Source organism: Oncorhynchus tshawytscha, linkage group LG30, assembly GCF_018296145.1.
Source record: "Oncorhynchus tshawytscha isolate Ot180627B linkage group LG30, Otsh_v2.0, whole genome shotgun sequence".
NCBI lineage: Eukaryota > Metazoa > Chordata > Actinopteri > Salmoniformes > Salmonidae > Oncorhynchus > Oncorhynchus tshawytscha.
The window spans coordinates 32,832,335-32,851,115 of NC_056458.1; the positions used below are offsets into that span (position 1 = coordinate 32,832,335).

The 18,781-nt window shown below is 41.6% G+C and overlaps 1 protein-coding gene across 2 annotated transcripts; it reads right to left on the bottom strand.

The window, feature by feature from the left end:
• Positions 1 to 129: 129 nt before the first annotated feature.
• On the bottom strand, positions 130 to 17,150 carry LOC112228389 (14-3-3 protein epsilon). Of its 2 annotated transcripts, XM_024393665.2 has the most exons (7): positions 16,932 to 17,150; positions 6,927 to 7,126; positions 6,567 to 6,673; positions 5,825 to 6,031; positions 4,396 to 4,532; positions 3,965 to 4,020; positions 130 to 1,311 (listed from the first exon to the last, which is right to left on the bottom strand). In XM_024393665.2, the coding sequence occupies exons 1-6, from the start codon at positions 16,993 to 16,995 to the stop codon at positions 4,013 to 4,015; spliced, it is 723 nt and encodes a 240-aa protein (XP_024249433.1). In that variant the 5' UTR covers positions 16,996 to 17,150; the 3' UTR covers positions 130 to 1,311; positions 3,965 to 4,012. The 2 variants fall into 2 exon arrangements, with proteins under 2 accessions (XP_024249433.1, XP_024249432.1); XM_024393664.2 differs by lacking the exon at positions 3,965 to 4,020 and having other exon boundaries at positions 16,932 to 17,149.
• Between the last annotated feature and the right edge of the window lie 1,631 nt (positions 17,151 to 18,781).

Here is an 18,781-nt window from a genome sequence, read left to right on the forward strand (position 1 = left end):
AGTTCACTGAATGAGCACCTTACCCTTAGATGACAGTAACAACAGAAGGTAAACTGTCAAAGGTAAAAACTTATCGGTCTCTGGCTAAAGATAGTACAGCGAATTTGAATCGAAAAATGACACCACAGGTGCATTTTAATGTAAGTTTATTCTTTTTTATTTGAAGTTTAAATGTTAATTTCCATGCTGTGTTTCAGTAAGAAGACAGACGGGGCGTGTGGGTCCAGTCAGAATATCCAGTAGTACAAATCAGATTCAAGCTACACATACTGAACAGAAGAGAGAAAATAAGGGGGCAGGACAGAGGGAGAAAGAGAACATTCTGGAACAGAGGGGCAATACAAGAAAACATAAGCAGGTTTCTTTTTTTAAACAAAGTTTTTTACAGTGCCAATGCAAACCTGCTTTACCTCACATAAGAGAGATGGAGAAACTTCACGCTCCTTGTTTTTGTTTTTTTACACTGCTACAAGCCATCGTCTCTATATGTCAGCAACCAGTACAAAAGCAGCGCTACAGACTGCACAACAATGCGTGGTCCCTGCCTCGGACCTGAGTGGTGATCGCAAAGAAAGAGATGCACGGGGGAAGTTCTGCTATCGTCATTGATAAGAGTCTGGCAATGAGAGGAGAAACACAAAGGGCACTTCGTTCCTTCTAAAAAGCTTTATGTCCCTTTTAAAAACAGTCAAAAGCCGCCAGCATCCCTAATTTGCGACCAAAGGCTTAGACGACTAGAGTAAAGTAGCACGAAGACATCAATCAGTTCTAGAAAAAGAGTTACAGCAAACGTTTGTTTTAAAAAATAAAGTCAGCGAGCGTGTGAACGTTGACGACCGCAGGCAAGCACACTTGGCAACTGATGACACAGCAAAAATGAAAACAAAAAAAAAAGTGACAATAAATGACGTGACCCTTACATGGACAGGCTTGCAACAGGGGTTATTTATATATATATATATATATATAGTAACACCCAGGAACAGCTCGAAGCTTCAGCTTTTATATTTTCTCTTGTGTTTAAATGCAGAAGTTATTATTTCCAATGAAAATGGGCGATTTTTATCTTTATTTTTTTTATAAAAGGAAAACCAGAAGAACTGACAGACAGATAAAGAGTGATAGTGAACAAGAAAAGGGGTAAAAGAGCGAGTTGGCATCGGCGTAAAAGCCGAGTTTGGGAGCTCTCACTGACACCATAGTTGGAACTGGGGCTAGCAGGCGGAGGGGAGGGGTGTCTCGTATTGGCCGTGAAGTCTCACTGGGTCTCATCCTCCACATCTTGCAGCACTTCTTTATTCTGTTCTTCACCTAAAGAGAGAGAGGCACATGTATTCCATTTAATTGTATATTTTTAATCTTCATCATTCAAAGCCAGTGTCATTTTCACCACAAACATAAATGGACAAAAGAATGTCCAGAGCCCACCCACCGTTACCATGGCAACAGGAAGGTGAGGTTTACAGTGATATGGTCTTCAGGGGAGGAGTGATTAGTAAAGATAGGTGGAGATGGGTGAGTGAGATGGGCTGAGGAAGGGAAAAGGGGATCGATACCAAGTCAGTTATACAACTGAATGAGTTTTCCGCATTTAATCCAACCCCTCTGAATTAGAGGTGCAGGGGGCTGCCATAATCGACATCCACGTCTTCGGCACCCGGAGAACTGCCTTGCTCAGGGGCAGAACGACATATTTTTACCTCGTCAGCTCGGGGATTCGATCCAGCACCCTTTCAGTTACTGGCCCAACACTCCAAGACCACCAGAGTCAAAGACTCCAAGATTAAGGTCCCCTAGGTGTAGATCTATGATCTGCTTTCCCTCCCCCAATCATAACCTTAAAGGGATAGTGCTTTGTTCTACTTACCCAAACATAACATTTTGTCTCTGTGTGCAATGTGAAGGAAGTTAGCTGTAGTTTCAAAAACCAATGCTAGAACCATGAGCGTTACAATTCTAAAATTGCCGTTTGGTGGTCAGTCTATGCAAGCAAAATGTGTGATATGAATGCCTTCGGGGTCAATGGGAGAGATAACATACGCTACAAAGGCGTTGGAAAACCCACCCACGAGTCATGTTGCACAAAAAGGTACCTTAAAAACACACTGGTAGTTGGCAGGAGAATGTGCATAGTGGCATCAGAAAGTGTTCATGCCCAATGACTTATTTTGTTGTGTTACAGCCTGAATTTTAAATGTAATACATTAAGATTGTGTCACTGAACTACACACAATAACCCATGTCAGTGGAATTTGTTTGTAGAAATTACAACTTCAAAGTGGATATGTCAATAAGTTTTCAACCCCTTTGTAATAGCAAGCCTAAATAAGTTCAGGAGTAAATGTGCTTAACAAATCACATAATAATTTAAATTGACTCATTCGTGTTCAATAATAGTGGTTAACATGATTTTTGATTGACTACCCCATCTCTGTATCCCACATACACAATTATATGTTAGGTCCCTCAACCGACTAATGAATTTCAAGCACAGATTCATCCACCAAGAACAGGGAGGTTTCCAATGCCTCTCAAAGGGCACCGATTGGTAGATGTGTAAAAAAACACAAAGCAGACACTGAATAGCCCTTTGAGCATGGTGAAGTTATTAATTAGGCTTTGGATGGTTTATCAATACACCCAGTCACAACAAAGATACAGGCATCCTTCCTTACTCAGTTGCCAGAGGGGAAGGAAACCGCTTAGGGATTTCACGAGGCCAATTGTGATTTTAAAACAGTTAAGAGTTTAATGGCTGTGATGGGAGATAACGGAAGATGGATCAACATTGTAGTTACTCCACAATACTAACAAATTACTAAAAAGAAGGAACCCTGTACAGAATTTAAAAAATCCAAAACATGCATCCTGTTTGCAATCGGGCACTAAAGTAATTCTGCAAATGATGTGGCAAAGAATGTATCTTTTTGTCCTGAATACAAAGATTTACGTTTGGGGCAAATCCAACTGAACAAGTCACTGAGTACCACTCTCCATTTTTTCAAGCATGGCAGTAGCTGCATCATGTTATGGGTATGCTTGTCATCGGTAAGGACTAGTGAGTTCAGGATAAAAATAAATGGAATACAGCCATAAGCACATGCAAATTCTTAGAGGAAAACCTGGTTCAGTCTGCCTTCCAACAGATACTAGGAGACAAATGCAAGACAATAACCTAAAACACAAGGCCAAATCTATACTGGAATTGCTTTAGAAGATGTTCCTGAGTGGCCTAGTTACAGTTTTTACTTAAATATATATTTAATCGATTTTGAATTCAGGCTGTAACAAAATGTGGAATAAGTCACAGGGTATGAATACATTCTAAAGGCCCTAGTGCTAGTGTGCAAACCAGTATCAACACAAATATCTATTCTTCACACTGCAAAATGTCAAACGCCTCAGTAAAGATTTGATAGCTAGCAAATGCCTTTCGGGCCACCTAGGCTGGTTGCTTAGGAAGGTTTCCATAGAGATGGCACAGCCATCTCCTTGGTAAGAATTAAAACAGCGAGTCTAACAAAGGTTCAGAATTTACAAAGATCAAAAATAGAAACTATAATAAGGTGCCTAATTAGTGCCTACGAGATGCTACATGCAGTTGGTGTGGACGACAGCAGTGTTGATGTGCATCAACTGCATGTTTGCAGATTTACGCGTGACAAACAGGGTCCCAAGCATTCGGTGTGATTACTGAGTATGTCATGTTCAGCCATAATAATAAGTGGAATACCTAAACTCTAGCCCAAACCCAGACAGACAGTGTTGGTAAAAATTGCATTGCAGTGAGTAAGACAGTGACACTAACCACACAGCACTCAACTGTTTCGCGTTCCACAACATTTTACTAGTGTGAATTAATTAACCCGGCGCTGGAAGATGCAGAGAGAAAGTGTTAGTGAAGGGCATCAAGTCTGATAGACAAAGCAAGACGGATGCCCAAGACAGGAGAAAGATGACTTACAAAATACAGTTCTATCGAGGGAATGGAGTGGGGGGAGGGGCGTTGTCCTTAAGAATCTACACCGTGGAAGATGGAGACATGAGAGAGAGCCTTGAACATGAGTACATCTCAGACAGAGGGATAAAGACAGTAAAAGAGAAAGATGTGAAACAGAAAGATAGAGAAAAATGGAAATAGAAAGAAAGAGAGCTGGAGAAAGATAGAGGGAGCGCTGCTGAGGTTAGAGAAAAACCACTGTGCTGAGGGGAGAAGATAAAGGGTGGGTGAGGTCAACTCTCCAACCCTAAGAGCACACAGCACCAGCCCAGCAGTGTGTGCTGTCAATAGGTGGAAAACATCCATCCTCCACATGACCACAGACACTGGATTGGGTTTAGTCCTTGAACTGTATTGTTCTACATATAATAGGTGAAGAAGCATGGAACGCTCACCGTCTCCCTGCATATCTGAAGTCCATAGTGTCAGGTTGTCGCGTAGCAACTGCATGATGAGTGTGGAGTCCTTGTAGCTCTCCTCGCTCAGCGTGTCCAGTTCTGCAATGGCATCGTCAAATGCCGCCTTCGCCAACCTGAGGGCAACAGCGTGGGCAGAGGGGGAGTGTCAAAGGTTGGATTTTACAGTGTGTCCGAGTCACATCAACAATTTGCTGAACATTAGTCAACATGTATGGAGCATACAATAACATGTCTTGATAAATTAAAAAAATATGATATTGTATTACTAGCCAGGACATCAGGTGACTTCCATGTACTGTATAGGAGAGACAATTGCATGCCCAGTCTGAAATATAAGCAAATATCAGGATATTTGGAAAAAGTTATGGGATGTTTTTTCAAAACAGTTGAAACTATTTCTTTGAAGTTTCTCCAATAAATTGTTATATTTGTAGATACTTTTAAGTTAATACCTGCAGGCAACTTGTACAATACGTCAGGACATAAAGCAGACTGCGGTTTTATGTCACCGTTCACTTTATAAAGCTTACCCTAGTTCCCCAGAACAGAAGGAGCCAGTCACGTGTTTGTTTGTAAATAGCACAACGGGAGAAAGGTGAGTCCATAACGTTATATATGTATCGGTGATGCAATTCACTTGTATGCAATTCACTACTAAGTTCTGTACAGCTGACATTTTTCCCCCGGTGCTTCCAACTAGCATTTAATTGTTCTCCCATCTGCTCCGTGTACATGCTGCCCTTCCTTCAAAGGATGCATCAATGTTTTTCACTTGCACGATCTCCTGTTCAAGTTCGCTTGTAAATGTCCACACTCACCAAAAATGACATTTGGTAGCTACTTGCTATGCTTGCATAACTTTGATGTGGATTTGCTAGTCTTTGCAATTAATTGATGTTCAGTATTTGCTGTTTGTGCTAATTTTGTTTGCATTCTGGTAATAGAAGCCCAATGGCATTTTGTTGTATTTTAACATCCACAGGTACCTGGCACATTTTTATATCGTCATAACGTCCTTCTCTCCAGTAATGCCAGTAATACAATAAATCCCAGGATGAGAGAAGGACGTTATGACGATATAAAATGTGGATACCGCCCAAGCCTAGTAGACATGATGCAGCACTAGATAAGGTCGTCTAAAAAAACTAATCAAATCAAAACTCAATCTGTTTCTTTGAAAATGTTAATAAAAGACTAACGCCTGGTACTGCAGAAAAACACTCCGTAAGGCATAGCCAGAATTCTTATAAAAAAAGTTTATAAAATACTCAGGCCTCCTGCTTGTGCATTATTACACACTCACAATCGCTTTCTATTTGAAACATCTTGCAATGGCGCGTAGATGAGGGAGATGGGAGAGTGAAAAGACGAGAGAAGAGTGGGGAGAGAAGATGAGGGGGCCCACCTGCATGCGCGGTCGGGGGAATTGAGGATTTCATAATAAAATACAGAGAAGTTGAGCGCCAGTCCCAGACGGATAGGGTGTGTCGGTGGGAGTTCGATCATGGCGATGTCGCTTGCAGCTTTGTACGCAACCAAGCTGTTCTCTGCCGCCTCCTTTCGGTCGTTGCCCGTGGCAAACTCTGCCAGGTACCTGTGGTAGTCTCCCTTCCTGAGGAAAAAGGGAGAACGAGACTTATTTCAACCTCACAAAACATTCAATCTATCCATGGTCAGCATATGTTAACATATGAATATTCTTAACAGACAAGCGTGGCTTGTGGGTTGAGAAAACACTGCATAATTCTATGAATGAACCCCATGTACAAAAGGGTCATACTGTCATGCAGCCCTTGAAACTGGTGTGGACACTTAAGCCTACTCCTTGACCAGGACTAGACTTGCTAGAGACTAGCCCTGCGTCCCAATATTCCACATTTACTCTGAAGTATGCACCCCCCTATTTGGATTTAAAAGGATTGGTGTAAGATCCCTTGCTTACACCAATTGTGTGCTTTTAAATGCATGTGGGGTAGCGCACAAGTGCACAGTTCAGGGCAAAGGGTGAACCATTGAGAAGCAGATGTTTTCACACAGAGCGCGAGAGAGCAGAGAGACTTTTTCATGTTACTAGAACAGTCAGGGCATAGATATTAGCTGATGTGCGCTAAATAGTTTTTCAAAAGCTGTCCCATCCGCAGACGTACATTTTGTAGTAGAAAACCTTCGATTCTCCAGTGTTTGCTGCTGGAATGAGGTGCTTGTCCAGTACATCCAGAATGTCATTACAGATTGATTTCAGCTCAGTCTCCACCTGCAGAGCAGACAAAACACACCGCACCTGTTGGCAACAAACTCAAGGAGAACAGACAAAAACAAACTCAACTTTAATGTCTATTTTTTTTAAACATAACCCTTGAACGACCTCTAAAAATTAAATGTAAGGGCCCCAAGATATAAACCTCTACTTTGAAAGGAGCCACACACAATCCTTAGCTAACCAACATCTCAACATCTAGCCGCCCTTATCAGGGTTCTCCTCTACTACCACCGTCCACGTGGCTCACCGTTTGCCTGTATTCCCGGATCATCTTCAGTTTGTCTTCGCCTCCTTTGTTCTCCTCCTTCTGTTCAAGGCTGCTGATTATCCTCCAGGACGCTCTTCTGGCTCCGATCACGTTCTTGTAAGCCACCGACAGCAGGTTCCGCTCCTCCACCGTCAGCTCCACGTCCATGCCCGCCACGTTCTTCATGGACTCCACCATTTCTGACAGAGAGAGAAAAGACAACCTAAACCATCAAACACCCTGCCTTCAATAAGTTACGAACAATTTGTTCTGTTCTGGATTTTGTCTGTTTTTTGCTGGCAGCAATCACACAAGGACATAGAAAATCTGGAAATGTAGATTTTGGCTACAGGATAGATCAATTTATATTATGTATGAATGGAGGAAATGTTCAGAAAGCAGGAATTCCTGATTAATAAAGACAAATTACATCCCTGACTGAGAATACACCGCTGCTACTCTGTTATCATCTATGCATAGTCACTTTAATAGCTCTACCTACATGTACATATTACCTCGACTAACCGGTACCCCTCTGTATATAGTCTCGCTATTGTAATTTTACTGCTGCTCTTTAATTACTTGTTACTTTAATTCTTATTCATATTTTTTTTAATGCATTGTTGGTTCAGGGCTCATAAGTAAGCATTTCACTAAGGTCGACACCAGTGGTATTCGGCGCATGTGATGAATATTATTATTTTATTTGTCATTGCCAATCTCTATGTTCAATATGCGATGGTTTACAGTGGAGTTGCTCATTGGTTGTTGGAAATAACATTAATATTTTCCATGAAAACATGTGGAGCCTCAGGAAATTGTTTTTGACTTTGTTATGAATTCAAATTTTAAACATTTAGCTAAACATGTTGTATTTTGAGGCCTAAAATCAAAACTAATACATTTGGAGATTGGAATACCCACGTGGATACCGACGTGTTCTGTGGAGAAAATGATAATGAAAATAATGAAACTGAATGGAGGATAGCTGTGAGGGGGATTAAATCCTGTTCTCCTCAAGCTCAATTATAGAATGTTCATATTCAAATATCACAGAAAGGCGAGTCTCTTCAGCATATGACATGGAGTAGAATAGCTAAAGATTAGATGCTCGACTACCAGTGCCTGGGAAGAGCAGCGGTACTATGGTATCTCTACAGAGTAAGACCACTTGACCCGTGACATCAATGAGTGGGCTAGAGCCGTGCTTAGACAGTGACACCACTCTGGATTGACACAATTTTTAAAAAGGTAGGACAGGGAAATGAAACAAACAAGATTTCAGGATATACAGTGCTTTCAGAAAGTATTCATACCCATTGCTGCGTTACAGGGTAAATAAATAAAATAAATTCTCACCCATCTACACACAGTACTCCATAATGACAAAGTGAAAACATGTTTTTAGAAATGTTTACCAATTTATTGAAAATAAAATACAGAAATCTAATTTATATAAGTACTCACATCTTTTAAAAACATTACTTTGTAGAAGCACCTTTGGCAGCAATTACAGCTGTGAGTCTCTGGGTAAATCCAAGAGCTTTCCACACCTGGATTGTGCAACATTTGCCCATTTTTATTTTCAACATTCTTCAAGCTCTGTCAAATTGGTTGTTGGTCATTGCTAGATAACCATTTTCATGTCTTGTCATAGATATTCAAGTAAGTCAAAACTAACTTGACCACTCAGAAACATTCATTGTCTTCTTGGTAAGCAACTCCAGTATAGATTTGGCCTTGTGTTTTAGGTTGTAGTTTACTTTAGTGCCTTGTTGCAAACAAACAAACTGCACATTTTAGAATATTTGTATTATGTACAGGCTTCCTTTTCACTCTGTCAATTAGGTTAGTATTGAGGATGTTCTTGATTCATCATCAGTTCTCCTATCACAGATATTAAACTATGTAACCTTTTTAAAGTAACCATTGGCCTCACGCTGAGCGGTTTCCTTCCTCTCCGGCAACTAAGTTAGGAAGGACGCATATATCTTTGTAGTGACTGGGTGTATTGATACACCATCCAAAGTGTAATTAATAACTTCACTATGCTCATTGGAAAACCTCCTTGGTCTGTGGTTGAAATACACTGCTCAACTGAGGGACCTTACAGATAATTGTATGTGTGGGGTTCAGAATCAAGTTAAATACTATTATTGCAAACAGAGTGAGTCGATGCAACTTGTGACTTGTTTTGAAAAGCATCACGTCTAACTAGTGCTCAGCAACTCTGCTGCCCTGGCACTTGATGTGTCTATAAAAAAATAACATTGTTAACTGTTCACCCCATTAATCAAGGAAAGAGGAATACTACTCCAACTCTGGGGGGGGACAGGCATGACAGAGGTGGGTTGGGGGCAGAGGAGTTACAACCACCATTACAACTCCACATTGGAATTCGTTCAGGTCTGTTGAGTGCCCAGGACCACTGAGGCTGGGGGCAGTGTATAAGTGCACTTCGTCAAAGAGGCAGCGGCAAGGATTAAAAAGTAAATGAGCAGTCTCTGCAAAGATACCCACTAAGAAGAGAGCCCGTCTGAGCCATTTGCAAACATTGGTGCTGGATGACTCGTCTGAGCTGGAGAGAGGGGTTATGTAAGAGAGCGGCGCACTGGTGCCTCGTCTCCTCCCGTCCTTCAGCCCTTATGTCAGGGGGGCTGCATAGGCACATACCACCAGCTCGTACACCCCCACCCCACCTACCCCAGCTATACTATCCGCCTTGCACATTCCTCTGTGCCAAAGGGGGCTCCCGGAGGAATGGCCTGTTCCACAGCAGGCCTGCGGGGGGGGGGTCAGTCTGGCTCTGAGCCCCTACAGGGGATTGTCCCCTTTCAGGAGGCCTAACGACAGGAGGGGTGGGGGTTGTCGCCTCTCTCAACAGTGGCTAGAGCTGGTAGAGAACAGTATCCGGTTTCAGAGCAGAGCAAGAGAGACCAGACTGCCTGGCCCGTGTGTACCGCTGGTGAATCTTTGATAATAGAATCTAGAAAACTGAAATCAGCAACTAATGGTATGCCTTTGTATAGAGTAGCATTCAGACACCTTAACATCTACATTTTGTTACGTTACAGCCTTATTCTAAAACCGATTAAATAAATGTTTTTCCTCAATCGTGGGGAGAAAGGCCTTGGTCAGGGAAGTGAGGGAGGGACAGGGAGACTAGTTAGGATCGAGGGAGAGATGAACACAGCAAAGTACAGAGAGATCCATGATGAAAGCCTGCCCCAGAGAGCTCGGGACCTCAGACTGGGGCGAAGGTTCACCTTTCAACAGGACAACAACCCTAAGCACACAGCCAGACAACGCAGGAGTGGCTTCAAAGTCTCTGAAAGTCCTTGAGTGGCCCAACCAGAGCCCGGAGTTAAACCCAATCGAACATCTCTGGACAGACCTGAAAATAGCTGTGCAGCGACGATCCCCATCCAACCTGACAAGAGCTTGAGAAGATCTGCAGAGAAGAATGAGAGACCTCCCCAAATACAGGTGTGCCAAACTTGTAGCATCATACCCAAGAAGACTTGAGGCTGTAATCACTGCCAAAGGTGCTTCAACAAAGTACTGAGTAAAGGGTCTGAATACTTATGTAAATGTGATAGTTTACATTTTTGTATACATTTGCAAGCTTTGTGTGTAGATTGAGGGGGGTGACTATTTAATACATTTTATAATAAGGCTGTAACGTAACAAAACGTGGAAAAAGTAAAAGGGTCTGAATTAGAGGTCGGTCGATTAATCGAAATGGACGATTAATTAGGGCCGATTTCAAGTTTTCATAATTGGAAATCTGTATTTTTGCACACCGACTTGGCAGTTTTTTAAATATATATATATTTTTTACACCTTTATTTAATCTTTATTTAAACTAGGCAAGTCAGTTAAGAACACATTCTTATATTCAATGACGGCCTAGGAACGGTGGGTTAACTGCCTCGTTCAGGGGCAGAACGACGGATTTTCACCTCGTCAGCTCAGTGGATCCGAACTTGCAACCTTCCAGTTAACAAGTCCAACACTATAACCACCTGGCTCTCGTTGCACTCCACGAGGAGACTGCCTGTTACACGAATGCAGTAAGCCAAGGTAAGTTGCTAGCTAGCATTAAATTTATAAAAAACAATCAATCATAATCACTAGTTAACTACACATGGTTGATGATATTATTAGTTTATCAAGCGTGTCCTGCATTGCATATAATCTGACTGAGCATACAAGTATCTGACTGAGTGGTGGTAGGCAGCAGCAGGCTCATAAGCATTCATTCAAACAGCACTTTCGTGCGTTTTGGCAGCAGCTCTTCGTTGTGCGTCAAGCATTGCACTGTTTATGACTTCAAGCCTATCAACTCCCAAGATGAGGCTGGTGTAACCGAAGTGAAATGGCTAGCTAGTTAGCGGGGTGCGCGCTAATAGCGTTTCAAACATCACTCGCTCTGAGACTTGGAGTGGTTGTTCCCCTTGCTCTGCATGGGTAACGCTGCTTCGAGAGTGGCTGTTGTAGTTGTGTTCCTGGTTCGAGCAGAGGGAGAAGTGAGGAGAGGGACGGAAGCTATACTGTTACACTGGCAATACTAAAGTGCCTATAAGAACATCCAATAGTCAAAGTTTAATGAAATACAAATGGTATAGAGGGAAATAGTCCTATAATAACTACAACCTAAAACTTCTTACCTGGAAATATTGAAGACTCATGTTAAAAGGAACCACCTGCTTTCAAATGTTCTCATGTTCTGAGCAAGGAGCTGAAACGTTAGCTTTCTTACATAGCACATATTGCACTTTTACTTTCTTCTTCAACACTGTTTTTGCATTATTTAAACCAAATTGAACATGTTTCATTACTTGAGGCTAAATTGATTTTATTGATGTATTATATTAAGTTAAAATAAGTTTTCATTCAGTATTGTTGTAATTGTCATTATTACATATAAATATACTTTTAATTTTTATAAAATCAGCCGATTAATCGGTATGGTCTTTTTTGGTCCTCCAATAAATCGGTAACGTGTTGAAAAATCATAAATCGGTCGACCTCTAGTCTGAATACTTTCTGAATGCACTGTATAACCCAACGACACTAGACGGAGAGGAGCGTGAGCTAACTGTTACTGCTTCTATGGTGAATGCCGAGTAAATAGAAGCTTTCTAGCTCAATAAAGTGGACAATGACGGAAGCTGTGCAATAATGCTACATTTTGATGTGAGTTGTCACCTGTCAGGGACTGGTCCAAATTAAGGGGTCACGGTTCCGGTCTGGAAGCACGCTTGACTGCACCTACAGTATTGCTTCGGTACTGTAGTTTAACTGCATCACGGCCGAGAAAGGTAATTACCGTCGACGGCCCCAGAGACGTCAAATTTTAAAATGCCTAACAAGACATTAGTCATCACCTTTGGGAGAAAAAAAACATGCATTAACTTACTCAAATTGTCGCCCAGGCCACTCACAGCCGAAGATATTAACATTTTATATTCATGCTCTGAGGTCATGACCCCAGCTCGCCAAGGGAAGTGCCGATTGGCTTGTTGAGCTCTACACATGCTCTGACAGAGTTCCTGGAGCATGTGTGCGACATACTGCTGTCTTTCCAACCCGAGCCTTAGCCAGTGATGTTAACAGGTTAACCGTTAAATGGGTTAGCCGCCAAAAACACATTTGACCGGTCATGCTTATCGGTCTATAGGTAAATTAGTATACTTTAGTGAAATTAAATTGGTAGGTGTATGTGTTAGTCATGCATGCATCTTATCACACACGCACAGCATACAGAGCCTAGCTGACCATCACCTGTCAGACAGCACGAAAGTAGCTCTTCGCTGGAGTGAAAGTCCTTTTGTAAGCCCAGTCATTGCACAACAAACAACTCTAACTGCAATTGGGTGTTAAAGGAGCTATTTTAATTTCTCAACTCGTAATTAAAGCACGCCTCCCATTTGCCATTCGAGTGCATAGGCTATAGTCAACGGTAGGCAGGCTATCAGCGTGTCACATACCACTTTGCAATGTGAGCTTGAGGCAGTAATTGTCTGAAAGCTTCACCTTTTACTTTACTTCAAATAATGTGGCATGTCTTACCTTGCTTCAAAGTAGCCTTGCAAAAATCTATCCATAGAAACAAAGGCAATTTTTTTTTTAAAGACTTCCTGATGCCATTAACTAGTATTTCTCCCCTGTTCTGTTGGTTTTCATATCAACTTCTGTTGTCCAGAAGCAAAAAGGCACAACCCTAGTCATATTAGCAACCCACCCTGGTTTCTGAGATTTTCATCATCGTCACATATGGAACATTAACCAGTTAATGAGGGTCAGTTACTTGGCAGCAAAATGCACAGATATGTGCATGTTCCATAAGCACAAAAAGCTTCTCAAATGTTGTACATCCCTGTTAGTGAGCATTTCTCCTTTGCCAAGATAATCCATGCGCCGGTCAGGTGCGTCATATCAAGACTCTGATTAAACAGCATAATCATTACACAAGTGCACCTTGTGCTGGTGACAATAAAGGCCACTAAAATGTGCAGTTTTGTCACCTGCCAATTTCACAGAAGTCTCAAGTTGAGGGAGCATGCAATTGGCATGCTGACTGCAGGAATGTCCACCAGAGCTGTTGCCAGAGAACTGAACAATAATTTCTCTACCATAGGCCGCCTCCGTCATTTTAAAGAATTTGGCAATACGCCCAACCGGCTTCACAACTGCAGACCATGTGTATGGCGTCGTGTGGGCAAGCAGTTTGTGGATGTCAACCTTGTGAAAAGAGTGCCTGGCCCATGGTGGCAGTGGGGTTTTGTATGGGGAGGCATAAGCTACGGACAATGAACACAATTGCATTTTATCAGTGGCAATTTGAATGCACAGATACCGTGGCGAGATCCTAAGACCCACTGTTGTGCTATTCATCCGCTACAATCACCTCATGTTTCAGCGTGAGAATGCACAGCCCCATGTTGCAAGGATCTGTATACAATTCCTGGAAGCTGACCATTTCCCAGTTCATCCATGGCCTGCATACTCACCAGACATGTCACCAATTGAGCATGTTTGGGATGCTCTGGATCGACATGCACAACAGCATGTTCCAGTTCACACCAACAACCAACATTCGCACAGCCATTGAAGAGGAGTGGGACAACATTGTTCAATCAACAGCCTGATCAACTCATTGCAAAGGAGCTGTGCCGCGCTGCTTTAGGCAAATGGTGGTCACAACAGATCCTGTTTTTCTGATCAAAGCCCCTACCTTTTTTTCGTTACGGTATCTGTGACCAACAGATGCATATCTGTATTCACAGTGATGTGAAATCCATATGAATTCATTTCAATTGACTGATTGCCTTATTTGAACTGAATGTAACTCAGGGCTATCCCAAGGATCCCAGACAGCAAGGACCATTCACTAAGGCAAAGCCTGCAGTGAGAGGCAGTGCTTTGCAAGTGGCTAATTTTGTGATGAATGTTTTTCCTTTCAAGTGACTACTACCAGAACTACTATCAGTTACAGCCGTACTATCAATGAAAACAGCTAAATACCAAATAAAACACTGCAAAACTTCCGGGAACGCTTGTGAAACAGACCAAGCCGGGGTTTTAGAAGTCAATGAGAGAAGGGGAAATTCTTCCTTTGTTCTTCATTTTCGCAAAGTCTAAAGCCACAACCTAGATTTGAGCCAATGTATTAACTAGCTGAACATGTTATTACTCCAATCTCATGAGTGACAACTGACATGTTTTCATTTGTCAACAAATTTATATTTAAGTAGTGCCTCTGATTTGAGAGCCTGTACATGCAGTTTGGTGCGAGATGACCATTAGAAACACGTCATCGGGTCTACACATGAGCATAGCTAGTAAACTTCGCCATGACATCGCCTACAAGTGTGCTCTGGGATTTCTATTGGAGAAGCAGTTTTAGCCTAATACCTTGAAAATGTGTCCTGTTGTTTTCCAGCTGGCTAGCATGAGGCTTCTGAGCCTAGGCAATATATTTGTTGGAATCAATGGAGTTCGTCCTCCTTTCCCTACAGTAACAGTTTTCCACATTTAAAAATATTTGTGGTGCTCCTAAATTGTCTGTGGTGCTTACATTCATGTTTTTTCATCAAAATTAAGAAATCTTTAGAGGTGTGGTACCTTGACTGTATATACCGATCTAAAACACAAATCTGCAATGCTTTAGGCGAGAAAGAAGCAGTTAAATGCCAGAGAAAGATGTGACTGATGCACATGGGAATAATCTCTGGTTTGTCTCTGACATTCAGAAACTGAGATAAAATCTTCTAAAGTTGGAGTCAAAAATACTAAGACTTGTGTGAATGTTGCCATCAATTGAACTAATCACTTTCTGTAAAAGAGAATGTTTAATTAAATTGAGGGCTCATAAATCATCATAAAACATTTGGTAGCTGAATAACATTTGGGGAAATTGGGTCTAGACTTTATTTTTGTTATCCATTATTACTATTATATAGCCAACCTAAAATATGTCATGTAAAAACTATATAGAAATGTGCTTCAAACACAGCATCCCTCAAATTAAACAAAATGAAGCCCCTGCATGACAGAGATCCATATTACAGCAAACTATAACTATCCCTAGATTTGACTACAGCATTAAAACAGTGTTACTCTATTGTAGAAGTATTGAAAACCCACTAGGGGCCAATGAATGATTAGTACAACAGTTCTTTGATGTGGACACCCTTGTAAGCCAGGAGCCAAGTAACTAACCCAAGCTTGCCATGTCAAAGCCTGTAACATTGTAACCATATTTGTCTGTTAGCACGTGTTATCCAACTTGCACTACTAATAAAAAATAATCGACAAATGAGACAACAGCTCATATGTCAAGGTACTGACTGGCTAGCTGAAACGTGTTGCACTGACTGGCTTGGGAAATTGTAATGAGCCACCATTAGCTATCCCTGTAACAACCACACCCACTCGGCTTGCCAGGGACTGCGTTCTTTCCACAGTTAGGCTAATAAGGTAGCTCGCGCTATCTAGCTAGCTATAACATTATACAAAACTGACAGCTAACGTTCGCTTGCTAGCTAGCTAAGTTAGCTAGCTAACTACATGGCTCTGACGTTAGCAATCTAAATAGCGAAATGGCTCTGGTCGTTAGCGAATGTTAATTGGCTCTGGTTGATATACTGTTTAGCCAATCATGTCAAGGCAACAGTTAGCCAACTGGCGTCTAGAATAGAAAACTAATAACAAGATAGCTATCTACAGTAGCTAGTACACGTTGGGTAACTACATGTGTTGCAGAAAACCCGAAACCCAACCCACAAAGCTGTCGTCGCAATTGCGTTTGACAGCCTGTGTGCGCACACACACACACGATAGAAAGTTAGCTAGCGTCAAGACCAACTAACTAGCTAGATTAACCAAGCTGTAGTTTCTTATACTGTCACAATAACTATTTCACCATAAATCAGCCAATTATTTTAGCTAGCTAACAAAGTAGCTTGCGGTAACTCATCACCATGGTAGCTAAAGTTGTACAGTAGCTAACGTCTCCTTTATGCATATTATAAAACAGTAAGCCGCCATTGTACCACAGCTAACATTGCTATCAGGCTATAGTTTACTAGTTAGCAATATTAGCTACAATAGAATAGCTAGTTAACGTTAGTTGTATATCCATTGAGGGCCAACAACGACGTCGGAACTTCGGCACCACCAGCAGAAATAATCAACGGGTTTCAAGAAAGTAACTAGTTATAGCGTATACTGAATGACACATGCTAACGCTGAATGCCCAAAAACAGTCATACACGTGTTAAACATTATTTCTAACTAACATTATTCAGTCAAACAAAACCACTTCTCTAAACGTTAAATGACTAGTTCGGAAACACTCTTCTCCGCCATTTTGTCTCTACTACGATCTCTCACTAACCATCTTCAACCCACCTCGAAGCCCCCCGTTAGTAGAGTACGGAGGGACAAGTGAATGAGACTGAGGCATACTCCGCATTGACGGTATATCTCAGCCCTTACCATCGTATCTCTCAGCTTGTTCGGCGAGTTTGGCCTGGTATACTAAATGCTCTCGATCTGCCATGGTGTTCGGGGTCGGACTGTCGATGGAGAGCGGATCGAACTTCTGTATGTCTGTCTCAGTCGGCGGTTCTTAGTGGAGCAACTGCAGCGTCCCCACTCTCTAGCTACCGGTAGCAGCAGCACTGGTGTAAAGATGGCGTCGGAACTCCATCCGGGACACCAACGCAATCCATGACGCCACCGTGTCCCAATTTACATATCTTTATGACGTCTAACTGTAATCCAAAAATCTGTTGAAAGATAATGTGATACACATATTACTATTAAAAATATGTTGTTATAATATAATCATTTCAGCATTGATAGTAGTGTGTATAGTTCACACACCAATCATTCACATTTTTGTATTCGGCTCTGCTTGACACCTTTGACCAGTGATGGGGAAACGAAGCTTCCTGATGCGTTGAGCTTTTCCAGCAAATTGTGTTGAAAATAGGTTCAATACGTTGGCTTTGGTCAACAGTGTACACTAGTGCCACCTGCCGGCTTTGTGCAACAGTGTACACTAGTACCACCTGCCGGTGAAAATAAATTAGAGCAGACAAATTATTATAGAAGATGTCCCACATGCTGTAGCGAGTGCACAGAATAGCCTTTTTGTCTTCTACCAAAACCTCTAAGGTTTGACAAAATGAAGCTTGGGACTTCATTGATCACATGTTTCTAATAAAGTGATATAGGCATAGGCACACTGCTTTGAAGTAAACAGCTTAGCGATTTCGACCCATGACCTTTGACCAGACAGACAAACAACTCCTTATCATTGCTGGAATCCATAATGTTATTATAATCAGATTATTTAAAATCAGATTCGGTACAGACAACCCTAGACCCAACTCATCAGAATGCCTCCACCCCATGACCTAACTAGCAATTTAGATCACTCTGATGTGGTCCTGATGATGGAAAAAAGGGTCCGTATGTTGTCTTTTATTATACAATTATATATATATATATATACACAGTTGAAGTCAGAACTTTAAATACACCTGAGCCAAATACATTTAAACTCAGTTATTCACATTTCCTGACATTTAATCCTAGTAAAAATTCCTTGTCTTAGGTCAGTTAGGATCACCACTTTATTTTAAGAATGTGAAATGTCAGAATAATAGTAGAGAGAATTATTTGTTTCAGAATTTCTTTCTTTCATCACATTTCCTGTGGGTTAGATGTTTACATACTAATTGAGTGTATTTGGTAGCATTGCCTTTCATTTGTTTAACTTGGGTAAAATGTTGGGTAGCCTTCCACAAGCTTAACACAATAAGTTGGGTGAATTTTGGCCCATTCCTCCTAACATACCTGGTGTAACTGAGTCAGGTTTGTAGGCCTCCTTGCTCACACGTTTTTTCAGTTCTGCCCACAAATTTTCTATAGGATTTAGGTCAGGGCTTTGTGATGGCCCCTCCAATATCTTGACTTTGTTGTCCTTAAGCCATTTTGCCACAACTTTGGAAGTATGCTTGGGGTCATTGTCTATTTGGAAGACTCATTTTGCAACCAAGCTTTAACTTCCTGACTGATGTCTTGAGATGTTGCTTCAATATATTCACATAATGTTCCTCCCTCCATCTATTATGTTAAGTGCACCAGTCCCTCCTGCAGCAAAGCACCCCCACAACATGATACTGCCACCCCCGTGCTTCACGGTTTGGATGGTGTTCTTCGGCTTGCAAGCCTCCCCCTTTTTCCTCCAATGGTCATTATGGCCAAATAGTTATATTTTTGATTCATCAGACCAGAGGACATTTCTCAGAAAAGTACAATCTTTGTCCTCATTTGCA

What these genes read in the sequence shown, in the direction of transcription:
- LOC112228389 (XM_024393664.2), bottom strand. Translation starts at nt 16,995, where the DNA reads ATGGCAGATCGAGAGCATTTAGTATACCAGGCCAAACTCGCCGAACAA. An exon ending in ACAAGCTGAGAGATACGATG is followed by an intron (nt 7,127 to 16,931) that starts GTAAGGGCTGAG and finishes TCTCTCTGTCAG; the next exon opens with AAATGGTGGAGTCCATGAAG. An exon ending in TCCGGGAATACAGGCAAACG is followed by an intron (nt 6,674 to 6,926) that starts GTGAGCCACGTG and finishes TCTGCTCTGCAG; the next exon opens with GTGGAGACTGAGCTGAAATC.